Below are 24,965 nucleotides of genomic sequence, written 5' to 3'. Positions count from 1 at the left end.
GTCATTTTTTAAGTTATTTGCATGAAAATTGGTATTGGGGCTTTCGGCAACAAATGAAGAAATATGTATTTCAGGATTTTTGGAAATTCAACCCCCCACCTCGATTTTCTAAATTCCACCCGAGCGAAGCCGGGGCGGGTCAGCTAGTGTTATATAAGTATACTGCTATCGCGTGGGGATTTAAGAACAATTCACGAACGTTACTTACTAGTCACAATTTTATTCTGCACCGGATATAGTTAGGTACTTAAGTTATGTGATTCGAGAAAAGAAAATAGTTAATTTACTAAAAGTTAATTTAAAAGTGTCGTTATGGAGTTACAGAAGAATGAAACAGACAAACTTTTTGTGGAACCAGTGCCTAAGCCCACAGTGAGTTTAAACACAATCCTGTTCGAGGCGATCGGTCAGTTCGGGAGGTATCAGCTACGGATGGTGATGTTGATGGCGGTGTTGTGTGTCTTCATCGCATTCTCGGCTATCGAATATGTGCTCACTACAGGGAGAATCAACACCAGGTAAGATATCAAGATTTTCTTTATATTATACTTTCTAGATATTAAGATATTCTATATATTTGATAAAAATAAAGTATTTAGCTAATATAATAACTCGAAAATATACCTATAACGTATTATAAAAGAGGAAACATCCGGGGCTCGATCTCAGGCATGTACCGCTAACTTTTCAGTGCTATGTGCATTTTCAGCAATTAAATTGAACTCGCTTCAACATTGAACTAGCTCTGTTCTCTGGTGACTTTGTTTTTGCTACCGTAATATGAGGTAAAGTTATAATAAAAAAAATACATTTCATTACGATTTACGTCCATTTTGATCCATTCTTTATCACAAAACAATTTAAGCGATGTGGTTTTTTTATTGTCATATGCATATCTGATTCAACATTTGTTATCACCAGAGAGATAAAAATGATAATCAAGGTCAGGAGCTGTTTATTTTACATTATTGCAATGTAAAATAAACAGCTTTAGTAGCTGTGGACTTTTTTCTTCAGATGTTTAATTCCGGAGTGCGAGACCTCGGAAGCTGCGAATTTTTCATCGCCCTGGATCTTAAACGCAGTGCCGGAGATCGACGGCTCCTTCGACAGCTGCCACCGCTTCAAGCCTGACGGTAGCACCACGAGGAACGGCTCGTGCCCAGCTGAGTGGTTCATCAGAAACATTACAATCGAGTGTACTGAATACTTGTACGAGAATAATAATACCATTGTTTACGATGTAAGTATTTCCAGCACATTATTTTACTTCAGAGAAAACATAATTTAGATCCTAAATGCGTCTGTGTATGAGTAACTTTCCAGTGCCTCAAAACCCTCAAAGATGGCAATAACTCCAAATACGTACTATTCTATCAGATGCCATTAGGGAGTTCCAGATCCCACCTTCCATCTCCATCAGTAGGCTCTTGTCATTATATTTTTATAATACGGCGTAAGTCAATGTGGTTTAGTCGGAGTTTACCCTTTAAAAAATACATAATAATTCAACGGGTTAAGAAAAATCTACGAGTTTCCTTGGAACGGCATCCTCCCATCTTATCCCGTTTAAAAGTTTTTTTAAAACTTTTAACTCATTTATAATTATTGCAATTTCGTTTCTTAGTTTGGTTTGGCATGCAAAGAATGGCGCCGATCGCTCATCGGGTCGGTACACACTTTCGGTGGACTCCTCGCCTTACCCGTCACGGGCTACATCTCCGACCACTGGGGCCGCCGGCTCGCGCTCGTCATCAACGTCGTCAACACCGCCTGGCTGGGCTGCGTGCGCTACTGGTGCAGAGGCTATTACGGGTTTCTGGTCGCTGAGCTGTTTAAAGCCATGTTTAGTGGTGGAATCTTCTCTTGCACGCATATCTTAGGTCAGCCAACCTTTCCAACTATATATTATTATCTATCCAACTATCTATCATCTTTCGAATCGTATTCTGGTATGCCATAAAAAATGGGTACGGGTTTTGAGTAAAGTGACATATTCCTTTCAAGTTAGCCCATTTCCATCTTAGACTGCATCGTCAGACGTCATTTACCACGAGATAAGATCACAGTTCAACAGTTAACTTATTATGGAATAATAAAAAAGTAAAACTTTTTTTTTCAGTAATGGAATTAGTCGGTCCTAAGCATCGGGTGGCAGCAGGTGCAGTTTTAAGTACTTGCCTTTCTTCGGGACATTTCCTAGTAGGCTTCATCTCTTGGGGTGTTCCCAATTGGAGGAATCTGATCCTCATGCTTTACTTCCCTCAATTTCTATTTCTTTCATACTATTGGCTCGTGTCAGAATCTGTACGCTGGAACATGACCAAGGGAAGGTATAAAGAAGTCGAAAGTTTCCTTAAAAAGGTAGCCCGAGTAAATAAAAGAGAATTAACTGAGAAATTTTTACAAGAATTAAAAGAAACTGTGGATGCAGAAGAAAAACTAAAAGCACGCGACGAAGAATACAAAAAGAAGGAACCATGGCTCATTGTAGCAGTATTTCAGAATAAAGAGATTTTAAAACGCTGTTGCATTGTACCGATATGTTGGATAACCGTCACCTTGGTCTACTCCAGCATGTCCATTAACTCGGTCAACATTTCCGGGCACCGACACTTAAACTTGATGATGGTAGCTGCATCAGATATACCAGGGTATTGGGTGTCTGTGCTGCTAATGGATAGGATTGGCAGAAAACCTGTTCTCATTGGCGCTTATTGGACCTGCGCGGCCTGCCAACTGCTCTACATATTACTACCAAAGTGTAAGTAAATATGATATTGTTTTAATATCTTTTATAACTATCGTAACAAAAACATATATTTGAAATGAACAATAAAGCTTTTATTGCAGTTACATAATATAATAATCTACTTTTTCTGGTTAATCGTCAAGGTTAAATTCAATACCATCTACCTAATCTCCTAATCTTAAAACTTAGTTAAAATTAGTCTAATCTTTGTGAATGTGATTTCTTAAATTAATAATAATATTATTATCTATAGGTTTAGTAATTTGAAAAAATTGTTTCTGCTTACATACCTACTCAATTTTGGATAATGTACAATATTTCCTTATTAAGATTGCGAATGAGCTACTTTGTTCTACGATCTAATTTATGTCTAACAAGTAGTTAATTTTATCTTATGCTTATAAATTCTCTTATAAACTAAGAAATTGTCCATTGACGGATCTAAGTTCTTCTTGATTAGAGACACACTTTGTTCACGTTTTCTTTCAGTTTTTACGGCAGATATAGCTACCATTTGATGTCAATAAAAATAATCTTCGTTGTTGCAGATATGTTCGCCGCTTCTTTATCCGTTTATCTGATCGGCAAGTTCAGTATCGCGATAGTGATGATGTCGCTGTACATCTACACCGCAGAGATCTTCCCGACCAAGCACAGGCACAGCTTGATGGCCTTCGCTTCCATGGTGGGCAGGATCGGCTCCGTTGTAGCTCCGTTAACACCCGCACTTGTAAGTTATGATGAATATTTGCAGGTTTAAATTGTACTTATCCTAATAACACTGCACTAATCAGGCAACCTGGTGGATAGCATAAACGACAACCCTCCACCTCCCTTGGCCCCAATCTTTCGGTTTACAAAGTGTATGTGTGTGTGTGTGTGTGTGCGGGAAAGTGCCCGTTCGGTATTTGCTCTTGGCATTCTTGACTCCATACAAATAATTTTATCGCTCGTCCTTGTCCGTTATGCTCACTCTCCCTTCTTGGAGGCTAGACATCAGTAGCACAGCTGAGATCTCCGCTGCTGCTCCTATGTGGTTTAAGCTCCTTCGAACTCTCCGAACTGCTTCACCTTTTATGCAGATGGTGCGGGAATGCCCGTAGCCGAAGACGAGTTCGTGTAGAAGACTCCCCGCGTACGATCCCGACCAATATCGTCGCCTGCAAGTCCTTGTAAAGAGGTCACTCACACAGATTATATCCTAACATTAAGCAGAAATAGCGAATTAGGATGTAGTCGTCATCAACCGATAGACACCCATTAGATTGAGCGGAAGTGACTACAAGAGACATGGCTCTTTTGTAGTGACTTCAGCGCGCCACGGTCTTGGGCCGCCTGAATCCAACGACTCTATACGACTCATTTGATGTCGTCTGTCGTTTTTCTGATTACCTATTATATGTGATCGAGGCAAATAATTTGTAGCTACGAAGTTATACCGAATCTAACTATCTATCTTCATGTACATTTTCAGGGGTTGTCAATTGGGCACAACTTCCCTTCAGCACTGTTCTGCGGGTTCGCGCTGTTGGCCGGCGCGCTGGTGCTGCTCGCACCGGAGACGCTGGGCACCAAGCTGCCCGACACCATGGAAGAAGCTTCCTTGATTGGCGTCAGAGCAAAGAAATGATCTGTGATAACTAGAAATTTAACTAGTCTAACTAAATTAGTAAATAAATACTGAAAAATATTTTCCTGTGTTTGTAAAAGAAATTGTGCGTGAAATTTGTGTTTACAATTTCGTGTGTTTTTGTAACTGGGACAGTATGGGGAAATCCAAAACCACAGAAGATACAGGAAAGAACGTTCGTCGTTTTTTGTGAAAACAATATTGGCATAGGCAAATTTTTGGTCAGGCGTGAGTTGTTCATAAAAATGAGCAAGAAATTCGGCGGCTGCTCTTTTCAAATCTGCAATTTACAATACTATACACATAGCATACAAAGTACAAACAGCTTGTGTATGATGTTAGGGTGGTTGTAGACTATCGTTTTGTCAGCGCGTCTTACGCTCGTTTTGGCATACGCTCTTACACGCGCGGTAAATTTACTCTTTAATAAAACCACGCTGAAACATGCGCAATGATTACAGACAAAGATTATATCATTACCATGCAAATAAAATATTCGTAGATAATAATATTGCAGGTAGTATTTTCAAGTGCAACGTTATATAATTTACTGCTATCGCGTACATCAAGTCACAACTTTATCCTGCACCGGATGTATTTAAGTTATGTAATTCGAGAAAAGAAAATAGTTAATTTATTCAAAGTTAATTTAAAAGTTACGTTATGGAGTTACAGAAAAATGAAACGGATAAACTTTTTGTGGAACCAGTGCCTAAGCCCCCAGTGGGTCTAAACACAATTCTGTTCGAGGCAATCGGTGAGTTTGGGAGGTATCAGCTGCGGATGGTGATGTTGACGGGGTTGATGCTTGTCTTCACCACATTCTCGGCTATGGAATATGTGCTCACTACAGGGAGAATCAACACCAGGTAATTAGATATGATGATTATCTTTTCAAGTTAAAAAATAAAGTATTTAGCGAATATGATAACACGAAAATATATTACTATAGCGTATTGTACAAGCGGAAGGGCCCGGGACTCAAGCTTAGACAAGCACCTCTAAGCTTTTGGTGTTATGTGCACTTTCAGCAATTAAAATATGTACGGTGAACTATTAATGTTCTCTGATGACTTTGTTTTTGCTATCCTAGTATATGAGATAAAGTTCTAATGATATGAGATACATTTCAATTCTGTTAGATTTAAGTTCATTTTGATCCGAGACTTTTAGTTGAGAGGCGGTGGGGAGTCGCAGCAATTTGAAAATTTATTTTAGCGTTTAAACTACCGTGAGTGATTTCCATTATAAATAATATCTATCCCGGCCGTACTCACGTGTCTATTCACGTGCACGTGAGTACAGACGGGATAGATATTATTTATAATTGAAAATTTATGTCTAAATTTCTAGTGAATGCCAAAGTATATTATGTTGGCCAACACATGCTGCTGAGCCATATAGTATTCCAGTGTGCCATGTAGAATAAGAGTACGGGCTTGAGTAAAGTTTCATATTTCTTCCAACTTAGCCCGCTTCCATCTTAGAATGCACCGTCATTTTGTACGAGATGAAAATCACAGCTCAAGAGCTAATGTACTATCGAATAATAAAAAACGGAAAACTTTTTTTCAGTAATGGAATTAGTCGGTCCTAAGCACCGGGTGGCTGCAGGTGCAGTTTCGAGTACTTGCCTTTCTTCGGGACACATCCTATTAGGCTTTATCGCATGGGGTGTTCCCAATTGGAGGAAACTGACCCTCATACTTTACGGCCCTCATTTTCTATTACTTTCAAACTATTGGCTCATGTCGGAGTCTGTACGCTGGAACATGACCAAGGGAAGGTATAAAGAGGTCGAACGTTTCCTTAAAAAGGTAGCCCGAGTAAATAAAAGGGAGTTGACTGAGAAATTTCTACAAGAATTAAAAGAAACTGTGGATACAGTAGATAATCAAAAAGCACGCGAAGAAGAATACAAAAAGAAGGAGCCTTGGCTCATCGTAGCAGTATTTCAGAATAAAGAGATTTTAAAACGCTGTTGCATTGTATCCATGTGTTGGATATCCGTCTCATTAATCTACTTCAGTACGGCCATAAACTCAGTCAACATGTCCGGGAACCGATACTTAAACCTGATGATGGTAGCTGCATCAGATATACCAGGGTATTGGGTGTCTGTACTGCTGATGGATAGGATCGGCAGAAAGCCTGTAATTATTGGCGCTTATTGGACCTGCGCGGCCTGCCAACTGCTCTACATATTACTACCTAAGTGTAAGTAAATACGACATTAATTTTAATATCTTTTATAACCATCCTAACTAAAATATATATTTGGAATGAACAATAAAGCCTTCATTGCAATTAAATAACGCACGTCATTAATCTACGTTTTGTGGTTATTTGTCAAAGTCAAACTTAATACCATCTACCTGAGATCTACCAAATCTTCTAATCTTGAACTGAGTTAAAATTAGTCAAAAGAACAAAGTTTTGTGATATTTTAATTCAAAAAAATAATATTATTATCTATAGGTTACGTCGTTTGAAAAAATTGTTTACATAGTTACATACTCAATCCTAGATTGTGTAAAATGTTTTCTGAGTATGAGTGCGAATGAGCTACTCAATCGTACTACGATTTAATTTGTGACTAATAAGTAGTTAATTTAAGCCTGACCTTATAAATTATCTTACATACTTACTAAGAAATTGTCCATTGACGCATTTCAGTCTTTCTTCATTAGATAAACACTTTGTTCACGTGTTCTTTCAGTTTTACGGCGGATATACGTACCATTTGTACGACTTATGTCAATCAAAATACATAAAATTTAATGTTGCAGATATGTACGCCGCTTCTTTATCCGCGTATCTGATCGGCAAGTTCAGCATCGCGACGGTGCTGATGTCGCTAAACATCTACACCGCAGAGATCTTCCCGACCAAGCACAGGCACAGCTTGATGGCCTTCGCTATCATGGTGGGCAGGATCGGCTCCGTTGTAGCTCCGTTAACACCCGCACTTGTAAGTTACGATGAAAATATGCAGGTCTTGATTAACCGTTAACATTCCTATCCTTGTAACACAGCACTAAACAGGCAACTTAGTAGATAACATAAACGACAACCCTCCACCTGCCATGGCCCACTAATCTCTCGGTTATAAGGGATCGGTACTTTCTCTTGGCATTCCCGGGGCGCCTTCTTGACTCTCTACAAATAATTTTATCTTTCCTCCTTGTCCTCAAGAAGGCGCCCCGGGAAAGAGCCAACGAGCAAGTACCGAACGGGCGCCCTCTCGCGTTTCGGCCCATATAACCGCGAGGTTGGTGGGGCCATGGGAGGTGGTGGGTCTCCTCCTTGTCCCTTATGCTCACTCTCCCCCCTTGGGACGTCTAGCCCCCTAGGGGGGAGAGTGAGCATAAGGGACAAGGAAGAGACAAAATAATTTGTAAGAAGTCAAGAAGGCGCCCCGGGAAAATGCCAAGAGCAAGTACCGAACGGGCGCCCTCCCGCGATTCGGCCCATATAACCGAGAGGTTGGTGGGGCCATGGGAGGTGGAGGGTTGTCTCCCCCCTTGGGGCTAGCCGTCAGTAGCAGCTGAGATCCCCGCTGCTGCTCCTCCGTGGTGCCTGGAACCTGTACGCTCTGAGCTGCTTCCCCTCTTGTGGCGATGGTGCGCGAATTTCCGTAGCCGGAGCCGAGTCCGTGTTTCCCCGCGTGCGATCCCATCCAACATCGTCACCTGCAAATCCTTGTAAAGGAGGCACTCCTTCGGATTATATCCCAACATTAACGGCATAAATAGCGAATTAGGATATCGTCGTCAATCGATAGACACCCACTGCTGGACAAAATAATATGTTTCTTGTAGTCCACACACCGTGGTCTTGCGCTGCCTGCATTCGGCAACTCCCTGCTATTCGTTTTTCTGATTACCTATTACAAATAATATAGGCAAATGATCTGTTGTTGTACTAAAGCTTTCTATCTATCTGATCTATTTACTGAAAATGCTTCGTGTGAATTTCCAGGGAGCGTCAATTGGACGTAACTTCCCCTCCGCACTGTTCTGCGGGTTCGCGCTGTTGGCCGGCGCGCTGGTGCTGCTCGCGCCGGAGACGCTGGGCACCAAGCTGCCCGACACCATGGAGGAGGCTGCCCTGATCGGCGGCAGGCACAACAAGTGATTAACTTATCTAACTTAATAAAAAAAACTGAAAAATGTTTGCATGTTTACATATTTATTTTAATCAAGAGGAAAATAAAATAAATGTTTTCATAATTAATTGAATTTGTTTGTGTTTATGGTTATTCAAATAAAAATATAGAACACTAGCTTATGCACGTGTGAGATTTTTAGCGTAATCAAATGGGCTTTAATAATGATGAGCTGATGACCAATTTTTTTTTTTTTACAAAGCATCCATTGAGGAGTTCTATTATCTATTTTCGAAGATGTTCATCAGATTTTCATCAAATTTATATGGGACTATCTCCGTACCAAATTTCATCGAAATCGGCTAAACGGATGGGACGTGAAAAGGTAGCAGACAGAGACAGACAGACACACTTTCGCATTTGTAATATTAAGTAGTATGGATATGGATAAAATATGCGTTATTGCTGTTTTATTTTATCCTCTTGTATTTGCTCGTTAATAGACTACCTATCTTATCAGTTCCAAAATGTTCTCCAAGGTGTGGACGTCTGCCAATTCTCATACTGAGAGGAGACCCGTGCTCCGTAGTGAGCCGGCTATGGGTTGATCACGATGATGATGATAATGAAAGTATCTTCTCTTGAATTCTTATGCTGTATTTTTCTGCTTCCCCGGTAAATCCTTGTCCATGGTTTAGGTACCAGTTTTTTAATAAAAGTAGCCAGCAAACAAGCAGGCGGGTCACCTGATGTTAAGTGATTACCACTGCCCATGAACATCTGCAGCACCAGAGGAACCGCTAATGCGTGATCAACCCATCGCTCGCTCACTACAAAGCACGGGTCTCCTCTCAGGGTGAGAAGGATTTTGGCCATAGTCTACCACGCTGGCCATGTGCGGATTGATAGACTTCACACACCATTGGGAACATTATGAACATTAAGAACCGCCAATGCATTGCCGGTGTTTCAGGAATAACGCCGTGTGGTAATCTAATAGGAACACCGTCAATGGGAGTTGGTTCCACAGTTTGCACGTGCGTGGAAAAAAGGATCTGGCACAACCGACGGTCGAAGTGCACCAGTGCTTGCGGCGGTGGCGTGCGGCGCGCTTGTAGAAAAAGAAGGATGGAATGAGGACAAACAACTCTTCAGAGCACTCATATTGAACTTAATGGCTTATTTACTACAGTGAGACTGCAGCCCGCAACCAACGACGATTTATATTATGCAACATAACAATATAATATTACGGAAGGTTATAAATAATATGATGTTATCTTTACTGTCGAAATTACTATCTTCCTGATAGCATTAAGTACTTGGAGACTGTTAAAGGTTAAAAGATTCATTTCACAACGACATTGAATTTCCTTGCAGTTTGTTATTTAACTATGGATTCCCAAAAAAGTAAAACTTGTAATCCTGAAAAAGGACGAACTGAGAAAGTTAACTTAGATACGATACTAATTGAGGATATCGGTCAGTTTGGGATGTATCAGTTTCGACTTTTGCTATTGGCAGCTCTATTGGTAATATTTATAGCATTAATTGCTATGGAGTTCGTATTTACTGCGGCCAGAATTAATACCAGGTACCTAAAGTTCTTTCTATTTCATGAAAAGTGTAATTTTTGTGTTGACTTGTGAAGTCTGTCTAGTCAGAGCTGATGGTGGGCAAGAGTGCATAGGTCGTGTATCCTGTGTATCCCTAGGAATAAACGTAGGTACCTGTTTTATCAGTACCCTTATTATAAATGCGAAAGTGTGTTTGTTTGTTGGTTTATTGATTTTACAACGGAACAACGGATCGACGAGATTTTTAAAAGTCAGTTCTCTTATTTTAAAAGTTAAGTTATACCCATTGATGTGGTTAGTGATTCCAGAGTATCGATTGTACTTTTGACATAACACAGATGCGTCATCCCGGAGTGCGAGAGGGAAGCTGCAGAGTTCTCCCCCTCGTGGATCTCCAACGCGGTGCCGACGAGCGAAGGGTCCGTGGACAACTGCCATCGCTACGGGTCCGTCAATGCCACTGCAAGGACCCTCGGAGGTTGTCCCCAGGAGTGGTTCGATCGCGACGAGGTCGTCACTTGCTCTGACTATGTTTATGAGAATGCTGATACTGTTATTCATCATGTAAGCCTTAAATCCTGTAACTCAACTGACATTGCACATCATCATGAACAACTCATAACCGGCTCTCAGAGTGAGAAGAGTTTTGGCCATAGTCCACCACGCTGGCCTAGTAGTCTCCTCACGATGCTTTCCGATGAGTTAAATTTCTTAAAACACACTTACACTATGTACCTATAACAATTTTTAGATAAATAATTTTAAGTACATATCAAAAATAGCGGAACCGGCAGGATTCGAACCTGCGTTTTCTGGGATTCGCGCCCGACACCTTGACCGCTAGGCCACGGTTTCACGGTCAAGGCGTCGTGTACGAATCTCAGAAGACGCAGGTTCAAATCCTGCCGGTTCCGCTATTTTTGATATGACGTATTTAAAATTATTTAGAAATTTCCTTGAAGTGTAGATAAAAACACTCATAAAAATTATGAAATTATTTTTAGACCTACTTACAGTAGGGAGGTACGCGGCAGAAAATAATGTACGTACATCGACCTTTAGAATGACATTTCAGCTTTGTAGAGCGTTGTCTCTGTCACTCATACCTATATGACTATATACATAATATCTTATACCCGTCTTTACTCGCGTGTTTAGTCGACGCGCGACGTTAGCCCGACCAGTTTAGAACCCGTCCTTTTTCACAGGGACTCCGTTCGCGCATGCGTTGCGGTTGAGACTATAATATTTAGCCGGTCTCAAAGACAGAGACAATGCTTTGCCACCATCTCCTTGTAAAGGTCGGTGTACATTATTTTCTGCCGCGTACTGAACTTCACCTGGCGATGGAGAAATTGACCTTAAATGATTATTCGTTTCAGTTTGGATTAGCATGTGATGAATGGCGTCCAACGATCATCGGATCGGTTCAGTCTGTCGGAGGCCTGGTGTCCTTGCCCCTCACGGGCTTCCTGTCCGACCACTGGGGGCGGCGCTGCGCCCTCAGCTGGAACGCCCTGCACCTGGCGTGGTTGGGCCTCGCGCGGTACTGGCTCTCCAACTACTACGGATACCTTGTTGTTGAGCTCTTCAAGACCACTCTTGGGGCTGGTGTCTTCTCTTGTGCTTATATTTTGGGTGGGAATCATCAGTACCCTTATTATAAACTAGCTAGCTAGGTATAGATAAAGAGCTAGAGAGTAACACAGGCTACTTTTTATCTCGGAAAATCAAAGAGTTCCCACGGGATTTAAAAAAAAGTAATTCCACGCGGACGAAGTCGCGGGCATCAGCTTGTTTTTTCGTTAATTCTTAGGGTTCCGTACCTCAAAAGAAAAAAACCCTTATAGGATCACTTTTTTGTCCGTCTGTTGTGTCTGTCAAGAAAACCTATACCTAGGGTACTTCCCGTTGACCTAGAAGCATGTTTGGCAAGTAGGTAGGTCTTACAGCACAAGTAAAGGAATAAATCCGAAAACCGTGAATTTGACAAAAAAATCACGAAAAAAAATGTGTTCATGAACAAATAATTTTTTTTAAGTTTTTTTTTTTTTTTTAATACAATAAAACTTAAAGCTAGCCTTATCTAATTACTATATAAATCATGACCGCGTGGAATGGTGCCAAGAATACTGGCTGCATTTCCGCGCTGGACAGCCAGGCTGATCCGCTGCGCAAAAAATGAGCCAGCCCTTCTGTCACCAGTTGAGGCTATTAATCGCGGTGAAATGTCTCGTAAAAAATTTTTAGCACTAAGACTCCATGGCCCCAGGGTCTCCACGGCAAACGGCACAAAAATGTAACTCTCTATAAGAGAGGCATACTTGCGCCGCTTGCCGTTTTCAGCTGTTTCTGCTGCGGCTCCCGGTCTTGACGCTGTCTTCCTGATATGACACGGGGCCAATGTGTCAACGCAAGTTGCGTCCCACATTAGCGCCCGTCCCCGTTCCCAGGGAACCAGCGTCAATCCATCAGGTCTCTTGCCATCATCCCGACTAATCCCTGCCGGCTCAATGAGCGCAGGAATATTTATGGTGGCAAGAGCTCTTTTAATTGTATCGTTAAGAGAGCCATGCCTAAACAGCCTACCGGAGCTCCTTTGGCAAGAGAGTCCGTGGATTCCAAATTTATTCTTATTAATTTATAGTTATTTACAAATAATTTGTATTTTCAATTTTCAAAGTAAGACAACTATACCAAGTGGGGTATCATATAAGAAGGCTTTACCTGTTTATTCTAAAACAGATTTTTATTTATTTTTACACATAAATAGTTTTTAATTTATCGTGCAAAATGTCGAAAAACACAGCCGAGTACAGAACCCCCGTGGCGCGAGTCTGACTGGCACTTGGCCATTAAAATAACGAGATTAAAATAATCACCGAGAAATCATACTTGTTTTCAGTGATGGAATTAGTCGGGCCCAAGTACCGCGTGCCGGCCGGGGCGACCATAAACACCTTCTTCTCCATCGGACAAGTGCTGCTGGCTGTCATCGCGTGGGCTGTACCCTATTGGAAACATTTGATCCTCACTATTTATATACCGCAGTTCCTGTTCATTTCGTACTTCTGGATCATGCCAGAATCGGTGCGATGGTACATGAGCAAAGGTCGATATGAAAAAGCAGAAGTTTTTCTCAAAAATGTCGCCCGAATAAATAAACGAGAATTATCAGAGAAATCTCTGCGGGCTCTGAGAGAGAACGCAGAAGCAGAGAAAAGACTGAAAACAGTTGAAAAAGAAGACAAACAGAAGGAGCCTTGGTTGATTACATTAGTGTTTCAGCATAAAGTGATCCTGAGAAGATGCTGCGTGTCACCTATTTGGTGGGTGGCAAGCGCCCTGATTTACTATGGCATGTCCATCAACGCCGTCAACATGTCCGGGAATCGATACATAAACTTTGCAGCCGCTGCCGCATCAGAAATCCCAGGGTACTGGATAGCTGTATTCCTATTGGACAGGATTGGGAGAAAGCCTGTGCTCGTTGGTGCCTATTGGACTTGCGCTGCTTGCCAGCTTGCCTATATCTTCATGCCTGACAGTGAGTGATTGTATAAACATTTATGTTTCTGACTGAGAGAGAATGACTTGTTCCGACCTCGATATCATGGAAGTCTATGTTCTAGAAATAACTTAATAATATATGCAAAATCTTGAGTTACTAGATCTAGTGGTTTGAGCTGCACGTTGAAATGTCAGTAAGTTTCTTCTTTTATGTTATCGTTAGTGATTGTTGTACTTAATTAGCTTTATGTTACCTTTTCAATAAACCGCTGAATTGGTTTAAATGACATTCGGCACCGATAGCTTGTATCCTGAGCATGAATCTATTATTTTGCCATAAAACTTATTAAAATATAAATAAATAAATAATCATTTATTTGCAAGAACGTTGGTACAATAAAGATGGAGGTACTTACCCAAGTGATACCCATTTTTAAGGCTGGTGATCCTAAAGTGATTGGGAATTATAGGCCCATATCATTATTGACATCTTCGGCTAAAATATTGGAAAAAGTGGTAAATTCCAGACTCCTGAGCTACTTGGAAAATAAAAAAGTTCTTTCTCCCAACCAATTTGGTTTTCGTCCTAACAAAAGCACGGAAGAAGCTGTACGGAATTTGACTAATTACATCTCAGAAAAACTAGACACCGGTCAAAAATGCCTAGCCACGTTTCTAGATTTACAAAAAGCGTTTGACACTGTGTCGATACCACTCTTGTTAAAAAAATTAGAAATTTACGGAATTAAAGGTGTCCCTTTATCCTGGTTTAAAAGCTACCTAACAGCACGTCAGCAATGTGTGAAAATCGATGACGTCCAAAGTCTGCCGAGTGGAATAACGTTCGGCATTCCACAAGGCAGTGTCTTAGGGCCGACGCTGTTTTTAACATATATCAATGATCTATGTGACATGGAAATAGCGTCAGCTCGGATAGTAAGCTTTGCAGACGACACGGCTGTTATTTTTAATGGAGACAGCTGGGAAGCTCTTCACAATAGTACAGAAATAGGTCTTAAAAACATAGCTACCTGGCTCGAGAGAAATTTAATGACATTAAATATACCTAAAACAAAATTTATAGCTTTTCATATATCTAAAAAAACGGAACCTCCCAACAATTTCAATATTAGACTTCACAGCACCACTTGTTACAGTGAAGCTGTTGGTTGCTCCTGTCCCTTTGTTGAAAAAGTACAGACGATCAAGTACCTCGGTGTATATATTGATCAAAAGCTAAACTGGAAACATCATATTCAAGCCCTAAAAAGTAAGGTCTGAAAACTGCTTCATATCTTCAAAAAGCTCAAATTCTTGAAGAACAAGAGTGTTTTAAAAATGGTCTACTTCGCATTATGTAACTCTGTTCTCACATACTGTATTACCTCGTGGGGAGGTGCAGCAAAAACCATTCTGAAAGAATTGGAATGTGTACAGAGAGCGTCTCTAAAGGTTTTATTCGGCAAGCCTCGTAGATATTCAACTTATAAACTACATACGGAAAACTATATATTGACAATCAGACAGCAATACTATTTACAAACTATTCTAAAGTTTCACCAAACCACAGAAGTACTTCATAAATACAACTTAGACAAAAACTCAAATAATCAATCAACTAAACGTACAATACTGTGGCCAAAACCAATAACAAAAACTTCATTTGCTCAGAGATTCTTTCGCTACACAGCACCTTTTCTCTACTCAATCGCTAACAAACAACTCAATCTATTACGCAAATCTAAATATACATGTCGCAAACTATTATCTAATTGGCTCCTCCAAAAATCCTACGAGGAAACGGAAAACATCTTAAGGCATAACAAAACATAAAACGGAACTAAATTACGCATGTATACATAGCAATACCTATACAGGAATATAACATATCTAAATAAAATATTGTAAATAATGAAAAATATAATAAATTAAATACACTTAAACAATCCACCAGCATCTCAATGTTTTGCATATACTACCACATTTACTTTGTGTGCGTGGAGTCGTCACTCCGCTCACCTCTGGCACTATAGTTTCAACAGCTACCTACCTACTTCTATGAAGGAATGAACGAAATCTTTTGAATTAGATTAACTAAATTATATTGTTATCCTCTAAGTACAACTAAGTATATTCAACTGGCTTCCCGTAGCTCAGGGAATCCTAGTTCGGGGGCCAGGAATATCGACTATTAATGTTTTTTTTTTGTCTCTCTTTTATATCTACCTACATCTAATAAGAAAACTACTTATTTGTTTTAATGTTTAGTTGTTAACTGTAATCTGTTTTTGTAGGTATTTATAAGTAAGTTATTCACATTAATTGTACAGCTACCTATTTATATTCGGGCGAAAGACTGGCTTCCCATAGCACAGGGAATCCTAGTTTGGGGGCCAGGAACTTTGCATTGCAACTACCAGGGTCATGTACTTATATATACCTTGTAATTTTTTTTTATCAAATAAAGATTATAAAGATTATATTATATTTACTTATACAATATAAAGAGCCCTTAACATTCGACATGCCCGGTTTCTGAACTCGTCAATTATGTTCTCTTTAGCTGTTAATTCGATAAAGTTATGTATAAGATAAACGTCGTTTAACTGTCCATGCGTTTTTGAATACAACAAAAACTATGAAACCGATAACCAGTTCATTATTCTGTCACTAGATGGGTTTGTTACAGGAAACGAGTTTGAAATTTTACTAATATTATTATTTTATTTCGCCACCAATACTAGTTTTATTAATAATAGTATTTTTCTCTCTGCTAAATAAGTGGCTCAACACTGTTTTTGCAAAGTAGTGAACAACTTACTATTAAAATACTTTTTAATTTAAAAATACGCAAACCATGAACTACCTACCGACGGATGAAACGTCAAATAACTTTATGAAATAGGTAAACGGCGCACAGTGGCCAGTTAAATTTAAACGGAGTTTATCTTGCATTGCGTTGTTCAGAAACGCATTGCCTCGAGTTATCGGAAAAAAACGCTATTGAATAAATAAACCGTCGATAAAAGTACTCAGAAACCGGGCATAAATTAATAGTGTGCAAATATTTTAAGAGATATTGATCAAAAATTAAGTTATTAAACATTATCAAATGAATTATTAGTCTTATGTACAGCATGCAATCAATAAAATGTCAGAGCATATTTAAATAATACAATACAATTAAAATTAAGAAGATGTCAGTAATTAAATTTATCCACACTTATTAAGTCAACAATTATTATTACATTAAATATTCTTTGACATCGTAGTAGCATTTTTCTAAAAGTAACTTATTAAGTTTTCCCTTAAAAACATTTAAAGGCATCTTTTCGAATTCAGTTGGTAGTTTATTGTATATTTTTACCGCCATTACGTAAGAGCTTTTCATGTAAGTACTGTTGCAGAATTTTGAAATGCATAGTTTGTTCGGGAATCTAACTGACCTATTCGTTCGAATTTCATGCTTTCGTTTGAAATATTTAGGATATCGTTTCACAAATACGCACATATCCCTTATGTACATACGAGGCAATGGGAGGATCTCTAATTTTTTAAAAAGTGGTTTACAGCTGTCTAACGGACCTAAATTATAGATAGCCCTTATGCATTTATTTTGAAGTCGGAATGCCCTTATAGCATCAACGGAGTTAATATTATGACAACACGGATGATATATTATATCCGTGATATGCACTTAAAGCCACATTTAATGATATTGTCTGGACTAGACGTCTTAACGCATAGACAAATCTGTCTAATTTTGTACATATACCTATACTCAATGTGCTTTCCAATTGCAGTATTTGTCATAAATCATTTCTAAAAAATTTCTCATCAACTTCTTCCACTTTCGTATCGTGAGATTTAATAGTTTTTGGAAAAGTATTACTTAGCATTATAGAAATTGAACTGCATCATATTAGTTTTCTTTTAATTTATTTTTAAATCATTATAACTAAGCCAAATAATTATTTCCTCTAAAGCGTTGTTTATGTCTTGTTCGTATGTCCGTATATTCTAACATTTTATTAATACTGTTGTATCATCTGCAAATAATACACAAGGATGAGTGGTCGGGTCGCTGAAGTAATGTCATTAATATAAGTTAGAAAAAGGAAGGGTCCTAATATACTACCCTGTGGTACTCCACGCTTATTACATTTCAGTTGAGATTTATATACTTTCCTTGGTATTCTTTTCTATTTTAGCGATTGAAGTGCATATTTTCCAATCACTTAGTATACGACTTTATCCATTCATAAGCCTTTCCTCTAACACCATATTTTCCTAATTTGTCCAATAATATTTTATGATTAACAAAGTCAAAAGCCTTAGTCATATCCAGGAAAATAGCAGTAATAGGCACTTTGTAATTGTCATCTTTGTCATCATTTATTGAAGGTTTGTATGGAGCGTCGTTGTCAGTGTACCTGATCGGCAAGCTGAGTATAGCGATAGTGATGATGTCCCTGTACATATACACCGCGGAGATCTACCCCACCACGCACAGACACAGTCTACTGGCGTTCTCCTCCATGATCGGCAGGCTCGGGGCTATTACGGCTCCATTAACACCTGCGCTAGTAAGTACTATGATAGCTTTGTTTGTATATTATACTATTTTAAAAGCTTTTTATTTGTTTCACTGATTGAACTGATTTTGAGCTACTTCTAACTGTCCGATTTCACCATGATCATCATCAACTAATAGTCCACTGCTGGACCTAGGGACTTCTACAAGCCAAGGTTTTACAACGCTTGAATCCAGCGGCTCCCTGCGACTCTTTTGATGTCGTCTGTCCACCTAGTCTTCCTACATTCCACTTTTCTATTCCGCTATTCCGCCTGACAGTTGACACATGTCAAGTGGATATAAGTCCCGCAAATTGCTAATGCGCGTGGCCACCATTTTAAATACGCCAGCACTAGACTGAAGTTTTGAGCTGATGTTATATTTTTATTTCGGCTAACGTCATTTCGATGTTAATGAGACATGGTTTCAGCACAATAGCAATTTGCGGGACTTATAACAATAAATGATTATAGCACCATTGAGCGTCTCTGAGAATGGACTTGGGAGATGTAAATTGGGACTCTTTGATGAAGTATGGTAGAATAACCAAAGGGCTCCTCATCATCATCATCATCAACCGATAGACGTCCACTGCTGTACATTGGTCTCTTGTAGCGACTTCCACACGCCGCCTGAATCCAGCGGCTCCCTGCGACTCGTCTGATGTCGTCCGTCCACCTAGTGGGGGGTCTTCCAACACTGCGTCTTCCGGTGCGAGGTCGCCATTCCAGCACTTTGGGACCCCAACGTCCATCGTCTTTACGAACTATGTGCCCTGCCCATTGGCACAAAGGGCTCATTTGGTTTTAATTATCAACTTTTTTTAGGGTGCATCAATTTGGCATCACTTTCCTTCAGCACTTTTCTTTGGCTTTGCCCTCATTGCGGGGGCGACCGTGATCGTCGCACCAGAGACTCTTGGCACCAGGCTGCCTGATACAATGGAGGAAGCATATGCGATTGGTATTAACAGATAAACTGATTGATCTGCGTAGTTTGATGTCTTTAAAATATTTTGTAAAATGTACTGTAAAAATATGTCTTTTTTTGTTTACATATGGAAATGTATGGAAATATCGCTGCGGTGGTCTCAATTCAATTTTGACTCAATTAAATTCAATTAATTATTTATTTTAGTTTTCATTTAATGTTGTTTTTATTTTAATTTTAATTAAGATATAATTGTATTTCATTTGTATACCGTTGACTTTCTAATAAATTATATAAATTTTACATAAATTTCACTTGGTGGAAACATAATATTATCGATAAAGAACCCAAAACAGTGTTTTGTTACCCTACACCCAATGACAATACAAATAATATTAAAGAACTTACTAAACTAAGATACTTTGAAGGGTCAATAAAAGACAAAATCTAATACTGCCAATAACCATTTGCCTTACATTTGTAGTTGTAGTGATTTAGTATTTTTTAAACCCGCAATGTATACCGTGTAAAACTTGGGCCCCACGTACGACACGGCATTGACCCCGCGGCACCTAACTACGCAAATTTCGTAGATCTCTACCTCTACCTCTACCTCTACGTCAATCAGATGTTTTATTTGCAATACATTGCGAACTTTTAAAAAGTAGATTCAAGTTTTTAAATTTAAAAACACGTTTTTTCTTATGGTATCTTATTGGTAGGTAGTCATCTTCGTATTTTGCTTGCGTTCTACTTTGTATAAAATTAGCTTATGCTCGCGACTTCGTCCGCGTGAACTACACAAATTTCAAACCCCTATTTCACCCCCTTAGGGATTGAATTTTCAAAAATCCTTTTTAGCGAATGCCTACGTCATAATAACTATCTGCATTCCAAATTTCAGTCCGATCCGTCCAGTAGTTTGAGCTGTGCGTTGATAGATCAGTCAATCAGTCGGTCACCTTTTTCTTTTATATATATATTATAGATGTATTATGTAATTGATTTCTAAATATTTAGTTTGTTTGTTTGTCTTTGTCAAATATGAAATGTTGCTGTGTGCTATGAAGAGGCAATCACTATTTATATATTATAAAATACAATAAAAGACTTGGAAACCTTAGAATATTTTTATCTTAATGCAAGTATAATATTTAAGATAAAAGTTATCTCAGAATGAAATTCGTAAGTAAAAAAATGACATAATAAAATGTTATCAAAATATTTATGAATAAACACAATTTATATTTCATAGTTAGCAGACAGTTAGTAGGTATACGATGGCATTGCAAAATAATGAAACAAAAGATTCAATTAAAGTAGTGCCAGATAAAAAAATAAATTTAGATAATGTTTTGGTTGAAGAAATTGGTCATTTTGGAAAGTATCAGATCAGAACTTTGCTATTAATATGCGTTGTTTTGATATTTCGAGGGTGGGCAGCTACGGAGTACATATTTACTACTGCGAGGATTAAAACCAGGTAACGAAGCATGTATTTTACTCAAATCAAACAATAATTTGCGGTTTCGATGCGAAAAAGTTAGTAAGTGGGGCCTAACTTTCTGGAGTCATGAGCGTTTTAAGCAATTAAATATCACTTGCTTTAACGGTGAAGGAAAACATTGTGAGGAAACCTGTATGCCTAAGAGTTCTCTATAATTTTCTCAAAAGTGTGTGAAGTCTGCCAATCTACACATGGCCAGCGTGGGTAACCATGACCAAACCCTTTCTCATTCTGAGAGGAGACCCATGCTCATAATGAGCCAGTAATGATGATTATGATAAACAATGATTATATAAAATATTACAGATGCCTAATCCCGGAGTGCGAGAGTTCGGAAGCTGCAGAGTTCTCTCCTACATGGATTCTAAATGCTGTGCCAAGTAACGGCAATTCCTTTGACAACTGCCTTCGCTTCGACTCTATCAATGAGACTGTACGGAACGACGAATGCCCTGCAGAATGGTTCAACCGGACAACAAGTGTCGGCTGTAGTGAATATGTGTACGAGAATACCCATACCATCGTTTATGATGTGAGGAATTGTTTCTTTTGTTATTAACTAGCTGACCCGGCAAACTTCGTACCGCCTAACAGTCGATTATTTTTCAGGCAATTTTTTAAAATTTTCTCTCCGTAAGAACCATCCTCGTACTTCAAGGAATATTATAAAAAAATAATTAGCGAAATAGGTTCAGCTATTCTCGAGATTTGCGATCAGCAATTCATTTTTATATATAGATTTTCTGGGACAAAAAGTAGCCAATATTCGTCTCCGGGATGCAAGCTACCTCTGTACTAAACAAAATAATATAATACCCGCGACTTCTTCGGCGTGGATTTAGGTTTTTAAAATCCCGTGGGAACTCTTTGATTTTCCAGGACAAAAGTAGCCCATGTCACTCTCTAGGATCTGTTGCTCCGCTGCAACGTGATTGAAGAACAAACCAACAAAGAAACACTTTCGCATTTATTATATTAGGTAGTGATTTTAGTTTAGATTTCCAAAAATCACCAGTCCTAACGTGTTGGCATAATGGATCCGAGACATGGTCGCCAACTGTGGGCCTCATAAGAAAGCTCAGAGTCACTCAGCGGGCGATGGAGAGAGCTGTGTGCGGAGTTTCTCTACGTGAACAAAAAATCAGAAATGAGGAGATCCGTAGGAGAACTAGAGTAATCGACATACTCGTAGCTCAACGGGTTGCGAAGCTGAAGTGGCAATGGGCAGGGCACATAGTTCAGAAAACTGATAGACGCTGGGGTCCCAAGGTGCTGGAATGCCGACCTCGCACCAGAAGACGCAGCGTTAGAAGACCCTCCACTAGGTGGACGGACGACATCAGACGAGTCGGAGGGAGCCGCTGGATTCAGGCAGCGCAATACCGTGGCGTGTGGAAGTCCCTACAAGAGACCTATGTCCAGCTGTGGACGTCTTTCGGTTGATTATGATGATGATGATCATGTCTGTAGCCGGCAATTGCAGTCCCGCAATAACAACGATGAATTAAATACAGGCTGAACAAACTTTTGTAACAAGATTTTTGAAGTCTCTTCCAAATCATGAAATTTATTGGGTTTTGATTTTTCTGTTCCAGTACGGCTTGGCATGTGAAGAATGGCGCAGAGCTTTCGTCGGGACGGCGCGTACATTCGGTACTTTCTTGGCTCTCCCTATCACGGGGTTCACGTCGGACCGCTGGGGGCGTCGGTTCGCCCTCAGCCTCAGCGCTGTCAGCACGGCGTGGCTTGGCACCGTCCGCTACTGGGCCAATACTTACTACGGCTTCGTCTTTTGTGAAGTCGTTGAAGCCGCAACTGGATCTGGTGGCTTTTCGTGTGCCTACATTTTAGGTGACTACTAAACAATTTTCTTACTTCTCGAGATAGAATTCATTATACGGTGTTTCGCATTGTTTTATACATTAGCTACCACAAGTGCTCATACGCACTAGCGGTCAGTCGCTAGTCGCCCGGGCGGGGCGGGTGGTTCGTCTTAGCGGCTTGCCGCCTGACGCGCGTTGAACCGCCTGTCAGTGAATTGCGTTCAATGTATCATAGTCAAAGTATTTTTATTAACTGCTACTTCGCAATTCCATGTTGCTTCTCTGTGTTAAATTTCGGTGATAATTTTTTCCGTATTGAAGTTCATGAATGCGCTTTACATAGTAGTACACACGTACAAACATACCTGCGATACGCCGCGTACTGCACCGCCGAGTGCGCATAGGATAGGCAAGATGGCGGCCAGGTGCCGCTGCCTGCCGAGTGCGCATGGGACAGGCAAGATGGCGGCCAGGCGCCGCTGCCTGCCGAGTGCGCATAGGACAGGCAAGATGGCGGCTAGGCGCCGCTGCCTCTCGTTCAACCGCCGCGGTTGGAATTTCGTCGCGGTTAAATGCGCACAAAATGAGCTGTTTCGTATAAAAATATAAAAGCGGCTAGCCACGCGTTTAACTCTTGAAATTTAGTTACTGAAGGTTTTTACTTCGACCACGTGTATACATGTTATTGTTAACTGTCTCCTATTTCAAAACCATATTTTCTTGACAGTTATGGAACTAGTTGGACCAAAGTATCGAGTTGCAGCGGGAGCAACGCTGAACACTTGCTTCTCCCTCGCTCAAGTCCTTATGGCTCTTATAGCTTGGGCCATTCCCTACTGGAGGACTTTAACTCTCGTTCTGTATGCGCCACAGTTCATTACAATATGTTACTTTTGGATAATGCCCGAGTCTGTCCGATGGTATTTGAGCAAAGGGCGGTACAAAGATGCCGAAAACCTTCTGAAGAACGTCGCTCGAGTAAACAAGCGGCAATTGTCAGAGGAATCGTTACAATCATTGACAGAAAATGCAGAAGCAGATAAAAAACGAATCGCTTCAGAGAAAGAAACAAAAGAAAAAGAACCTTGGCTTGTTGTACTGGTGTTTCGGAACAAAGCAATCCTCACACGATGTTGCATATCGCCAGTGTGGTGGTTCACTTGCGCTCTGGTTTACTACGGCATGTCGGTCAATGCAGTCAACATGTCTGGTAATCGATACCTTAATTACATGGCAGTGGCTGCAGCAGAAATACCTGGATACTGGATAGCTGTAGTGCTAATGGCTAGAATTGGCAGGAGGCCTGTTCTTATTGGCGCTTATTGGATATGTGGCGCTTGTCAATTGGGATATATTTTCTTGCCTCAAAGTGAGTTAGTGCAAATATTTATGTTGTTTGAGTAATTTTTTATTTATACTTCTCTTTTCTGTTGTAAGAATATGCTTGTTATAGTAATAGAAAGTTTGCTTTAGATTTTTACCAACTGTTTTGTTTGTTGTAGATATGTTTGCCTTATCCCTGTTGGTGTACCTGATCGGCAAGCTCACCATAGCTGTCGTGATGATGTCGTTGTACATATACACCTCCGAGATCTACCCCACGCGGTACAGACACAGCTTATTTGCTTTTTCTTCAATGTTGGGACGACTAGGGGCTATGACGGCTCCGCTTACTCCAGCGTTTGTAAGTAATAATTTCATTTCCTTAATTTTGTTCTTCTTTGAAGTGAAGTTTTGGTCGGTAACATTTCTGTGTGTGAAGATTCCAAATTTCAATAATATATTTTTTAATTAATATTTTTAATTTCGGGCATACAGTTTTTGGTCATTTCGCTTCGACAAAAAGTTCAAGTTTACGTTCAATGATTGAAATTATAAAATGAAAACTTAATTTTAGTATATAATATAGTAATATTTTTGTATTTAGTTAGCAAAAGCCGTACGGATTAAAGAAAAACAAATTGATCAGAAGTGTACCTTAATGCACCGTTTGATTCACCAGTTTTATTAGCCAGTTGCAATGGATTTTACTAGGCTTTCGTCGCAGAAGACTGACGTTTTCTATTACTAACTAAATTACGCAAGAGATGTACAAAATTTTTAACTTATTTCCAGGGTGCAGCGCTCTTTGAGAAGTTTCCATCGGTGTTGTTCTGCGGGTTTGCCTTACTGTCTGGTGCTTTAGTGTTCCTAGCCCCAGAGACTCTCGGCACCAGGCTGCCTGATACCATGGAGGAGGCTACAGTGATAGGCACAAAGACGGTAGATCCTCGAGTGTGAACTTTTAATAGACAAAGGTCGTCTTTTGTGAACTATCAAATCGTAGAGCTGACCAGCACTCCAAGTATTTTTTTTAAATTTAAATAAACTTTTACGATCATTCATAAATTTATTATTTCACCAAATAATTCGTTTTTCAAATTTGCGATTTTACAAAATCGCGAATCACTTCAAAACAGGTAAATTAAATAACTTATACAGATTACCACCCTTAAGGGTGGTAAAATGTGGCATGAAAGTTTGTAGGGGAAAGTTTTAATTATTGCTAAGGT

The 24,965-nt window shown here is 39.7% G+C and overlaps 4 protein-coding genes across 4 annotated transcripts; all 4 read left to right on the top strand.

Moving 5' to 3' along the window:
• The first annotated feature begins 20 nt into the window (after positions 1–20).
• LOC117986205 (organic cation transporter protein-like) lies at positions 21–4,934 on the top strand. Its single transcript, XM_034973044.2, has 6 exons — positions 21–518; positions 1,018–1,243; positions 1,628–1,883; positions 2,123–2,764; positions 3,301–3,482; positions 4,227–4,934. Exons 1-6 carry the CDS (start codon positions 313–315, stop codon positions 4,380–4,382), a joined length of 1,668 nt encoding a protein of 555 aa, XP_034828935.1. The 5' UTR covers positions 21–312; the 3' UTR covers positions 4,383–4,934.
• A 50-nt stretch (positions 4,935–4,984) lies between these two features.
• LOC117986736 (organic cation transporter protein-like) lies at positions 4,985–8,586 on the top strand. Its single transcript, XM_034973608.2, has 4 exons — positions 4,985–5,251; positions 5,958–6,599; positions 7,172–7,353; positions 8,364–8,586. Exons 1-4 carry the CDS (start codon positions 5,221–5,223, stop codon positions 8,517–8,519), a joined length of 1,011 nt encoding a protein of 336 aa, XP_034829499.2. The 5' UTR covers positions 4,985–5,220; the 3' UTR covers positions 8,520–8,586.
• A 1,298-nt stretch (positions 8,587–9,884) lies between these two features.
• Positions 9,885–19,130, top strand: LOC117986735 (organic cation transporter protein-like). Its single transcript, XM_034973606.1, has 6 exons — positions 9,885–10,084; positions 10,406–10,631; positions 11,450–11,705; positions 12,973–13,614; positions 17,982–18,163; positions 18,981–19,130. The coding sequence occupies exons 1-6, from the start codon at positions 9,885–9,887 to the stop codon at positions 19,128–19,130; spliced, it is 1,656 nt and encodes a 551-aa protein (XP_034829497.1).
• A 1,233-nt stretch (positions 19,131–20,363) lies between these two features.
• On the top strand, positions 20,364–24,743 carry LOC117986734 (organic cation transporter protein-like). The gene is made up of 6 exons (XM_034973605.2): positions 20,364–20,566; positions 20,897–21,122; positions 22,186–22,441; positions 23,141–23,782; positions 23,916–24,097; positions 24,529–24,743. The coding sequence occupies exons 1-6, from the start codon at positions 20,364–20,366 to the stop codon at positions 24,691–24,693; spliced, it is 1,674 nt and encodes a 557-aa protein (XP_034829496.1). The 3' UTR covers positions 24,694–24,743.
• Positions 24,744–24,965: the final 222 nt, after the last annotated feature.

Source organism: Maniola hyperantus, chromosome 11, assembly GCF_902806685.2.
Source record: "Maniola hyperantus chromosome 11, iAphHyp1.2, whole genome shotgun sequence".
NCBI lineage: Eukaryota > Metazoa > Arthropoda > Insecta > Lepidoptera > Nymphalidae > Maniola > Maniola hyperantus.
Note: the sequence above shows the minus strand (reverse complement) of the source record. Positions and strands in the feature narration are given on the sequence as shown.

Bases quoted from the DNA above. Each gene is read 5' to 3' on its own strand.
- LOC117986205 (XM_034973044.2), top strand. From the start codon at position 313: ATGGAGTTACAGAAGAATGAAACAGACAAACTTTTTGTGGAACCAGTG. The intron at 519-1,017 runs GTAAGATATCAA...TTTTTTCTTCAG, and splicing joins ACAGGGAGAATCAACACCAG to ATGTTTAATTCCGGAGTGCG. The intron at 1,244-1,627 runs GTAAGTATTTCC...TTCGTTTCTTAG, and splicing joins ATAATACCATTGTTTACGAT to TTTGGTTTGGCATGCAAAGA.
- LOC117986736 (XM_034973608.2), top strand. From the start codon at position 5,221: ATGTGCTCACTACAGGGAGAATCAACACCAG. The intron at 6,600-7,171 runs GTAAGTAAATAC...TTAATGTTGCAG, and splicing joins CTACATATTACTACCTAAGT to ATATGTACGCCGCTTCTTTA. The intron at 7,354-8,363 runs GTAAGTTACGAT...GTGAATTTCCAG, and splicing joins CTCCGTTAACACCCGCACTT to GGAGCGTCAATTGGACGTAA.
- LOC117986735 (XM_034973606.1), top strand. From the start codon at position 9,885: ATGGATTCCCAAAAAAGTAAAACTTGTAATCCTGAAAAAGGACGAACT. The intron at 10,085-10,405 runs GTACCTAAAGTT...GACATAACACAG, and splicing joins GCGGCCAGAATTAATACCAG to ATGCGTCATCCCGGAGTGCG. The intron at 11,706-12,972 runs GTGGGAATCATC...ACTTGTTTTCAG, and splicing joins CTCTTGTGCTTATATTTTGG to TGATGGAATTAGTCGGGCCC.
- LOC117986734 (XM_034973605.2), top strand. From the start codon at position 20,364: ATGGCATTGCAAAATAATGAAACAAAAGATTCAATTAAAGTAGTGCCA. The intron at 21,123-22,185 runs GTGAGGAATTGT...TTTCTGTTCCAG, and splicing joins CCCATACCATCGTTTATGAT to TACGGCTTGGCATGTGAAGA. The intron at 24,098-24,528 runs GTAAGTAATAAT...ACTTATTTCCAG, and splicing joins CTCCGCTTACTCCAGCGTTT to GGTGCAGCGCTCTTTGAGAA.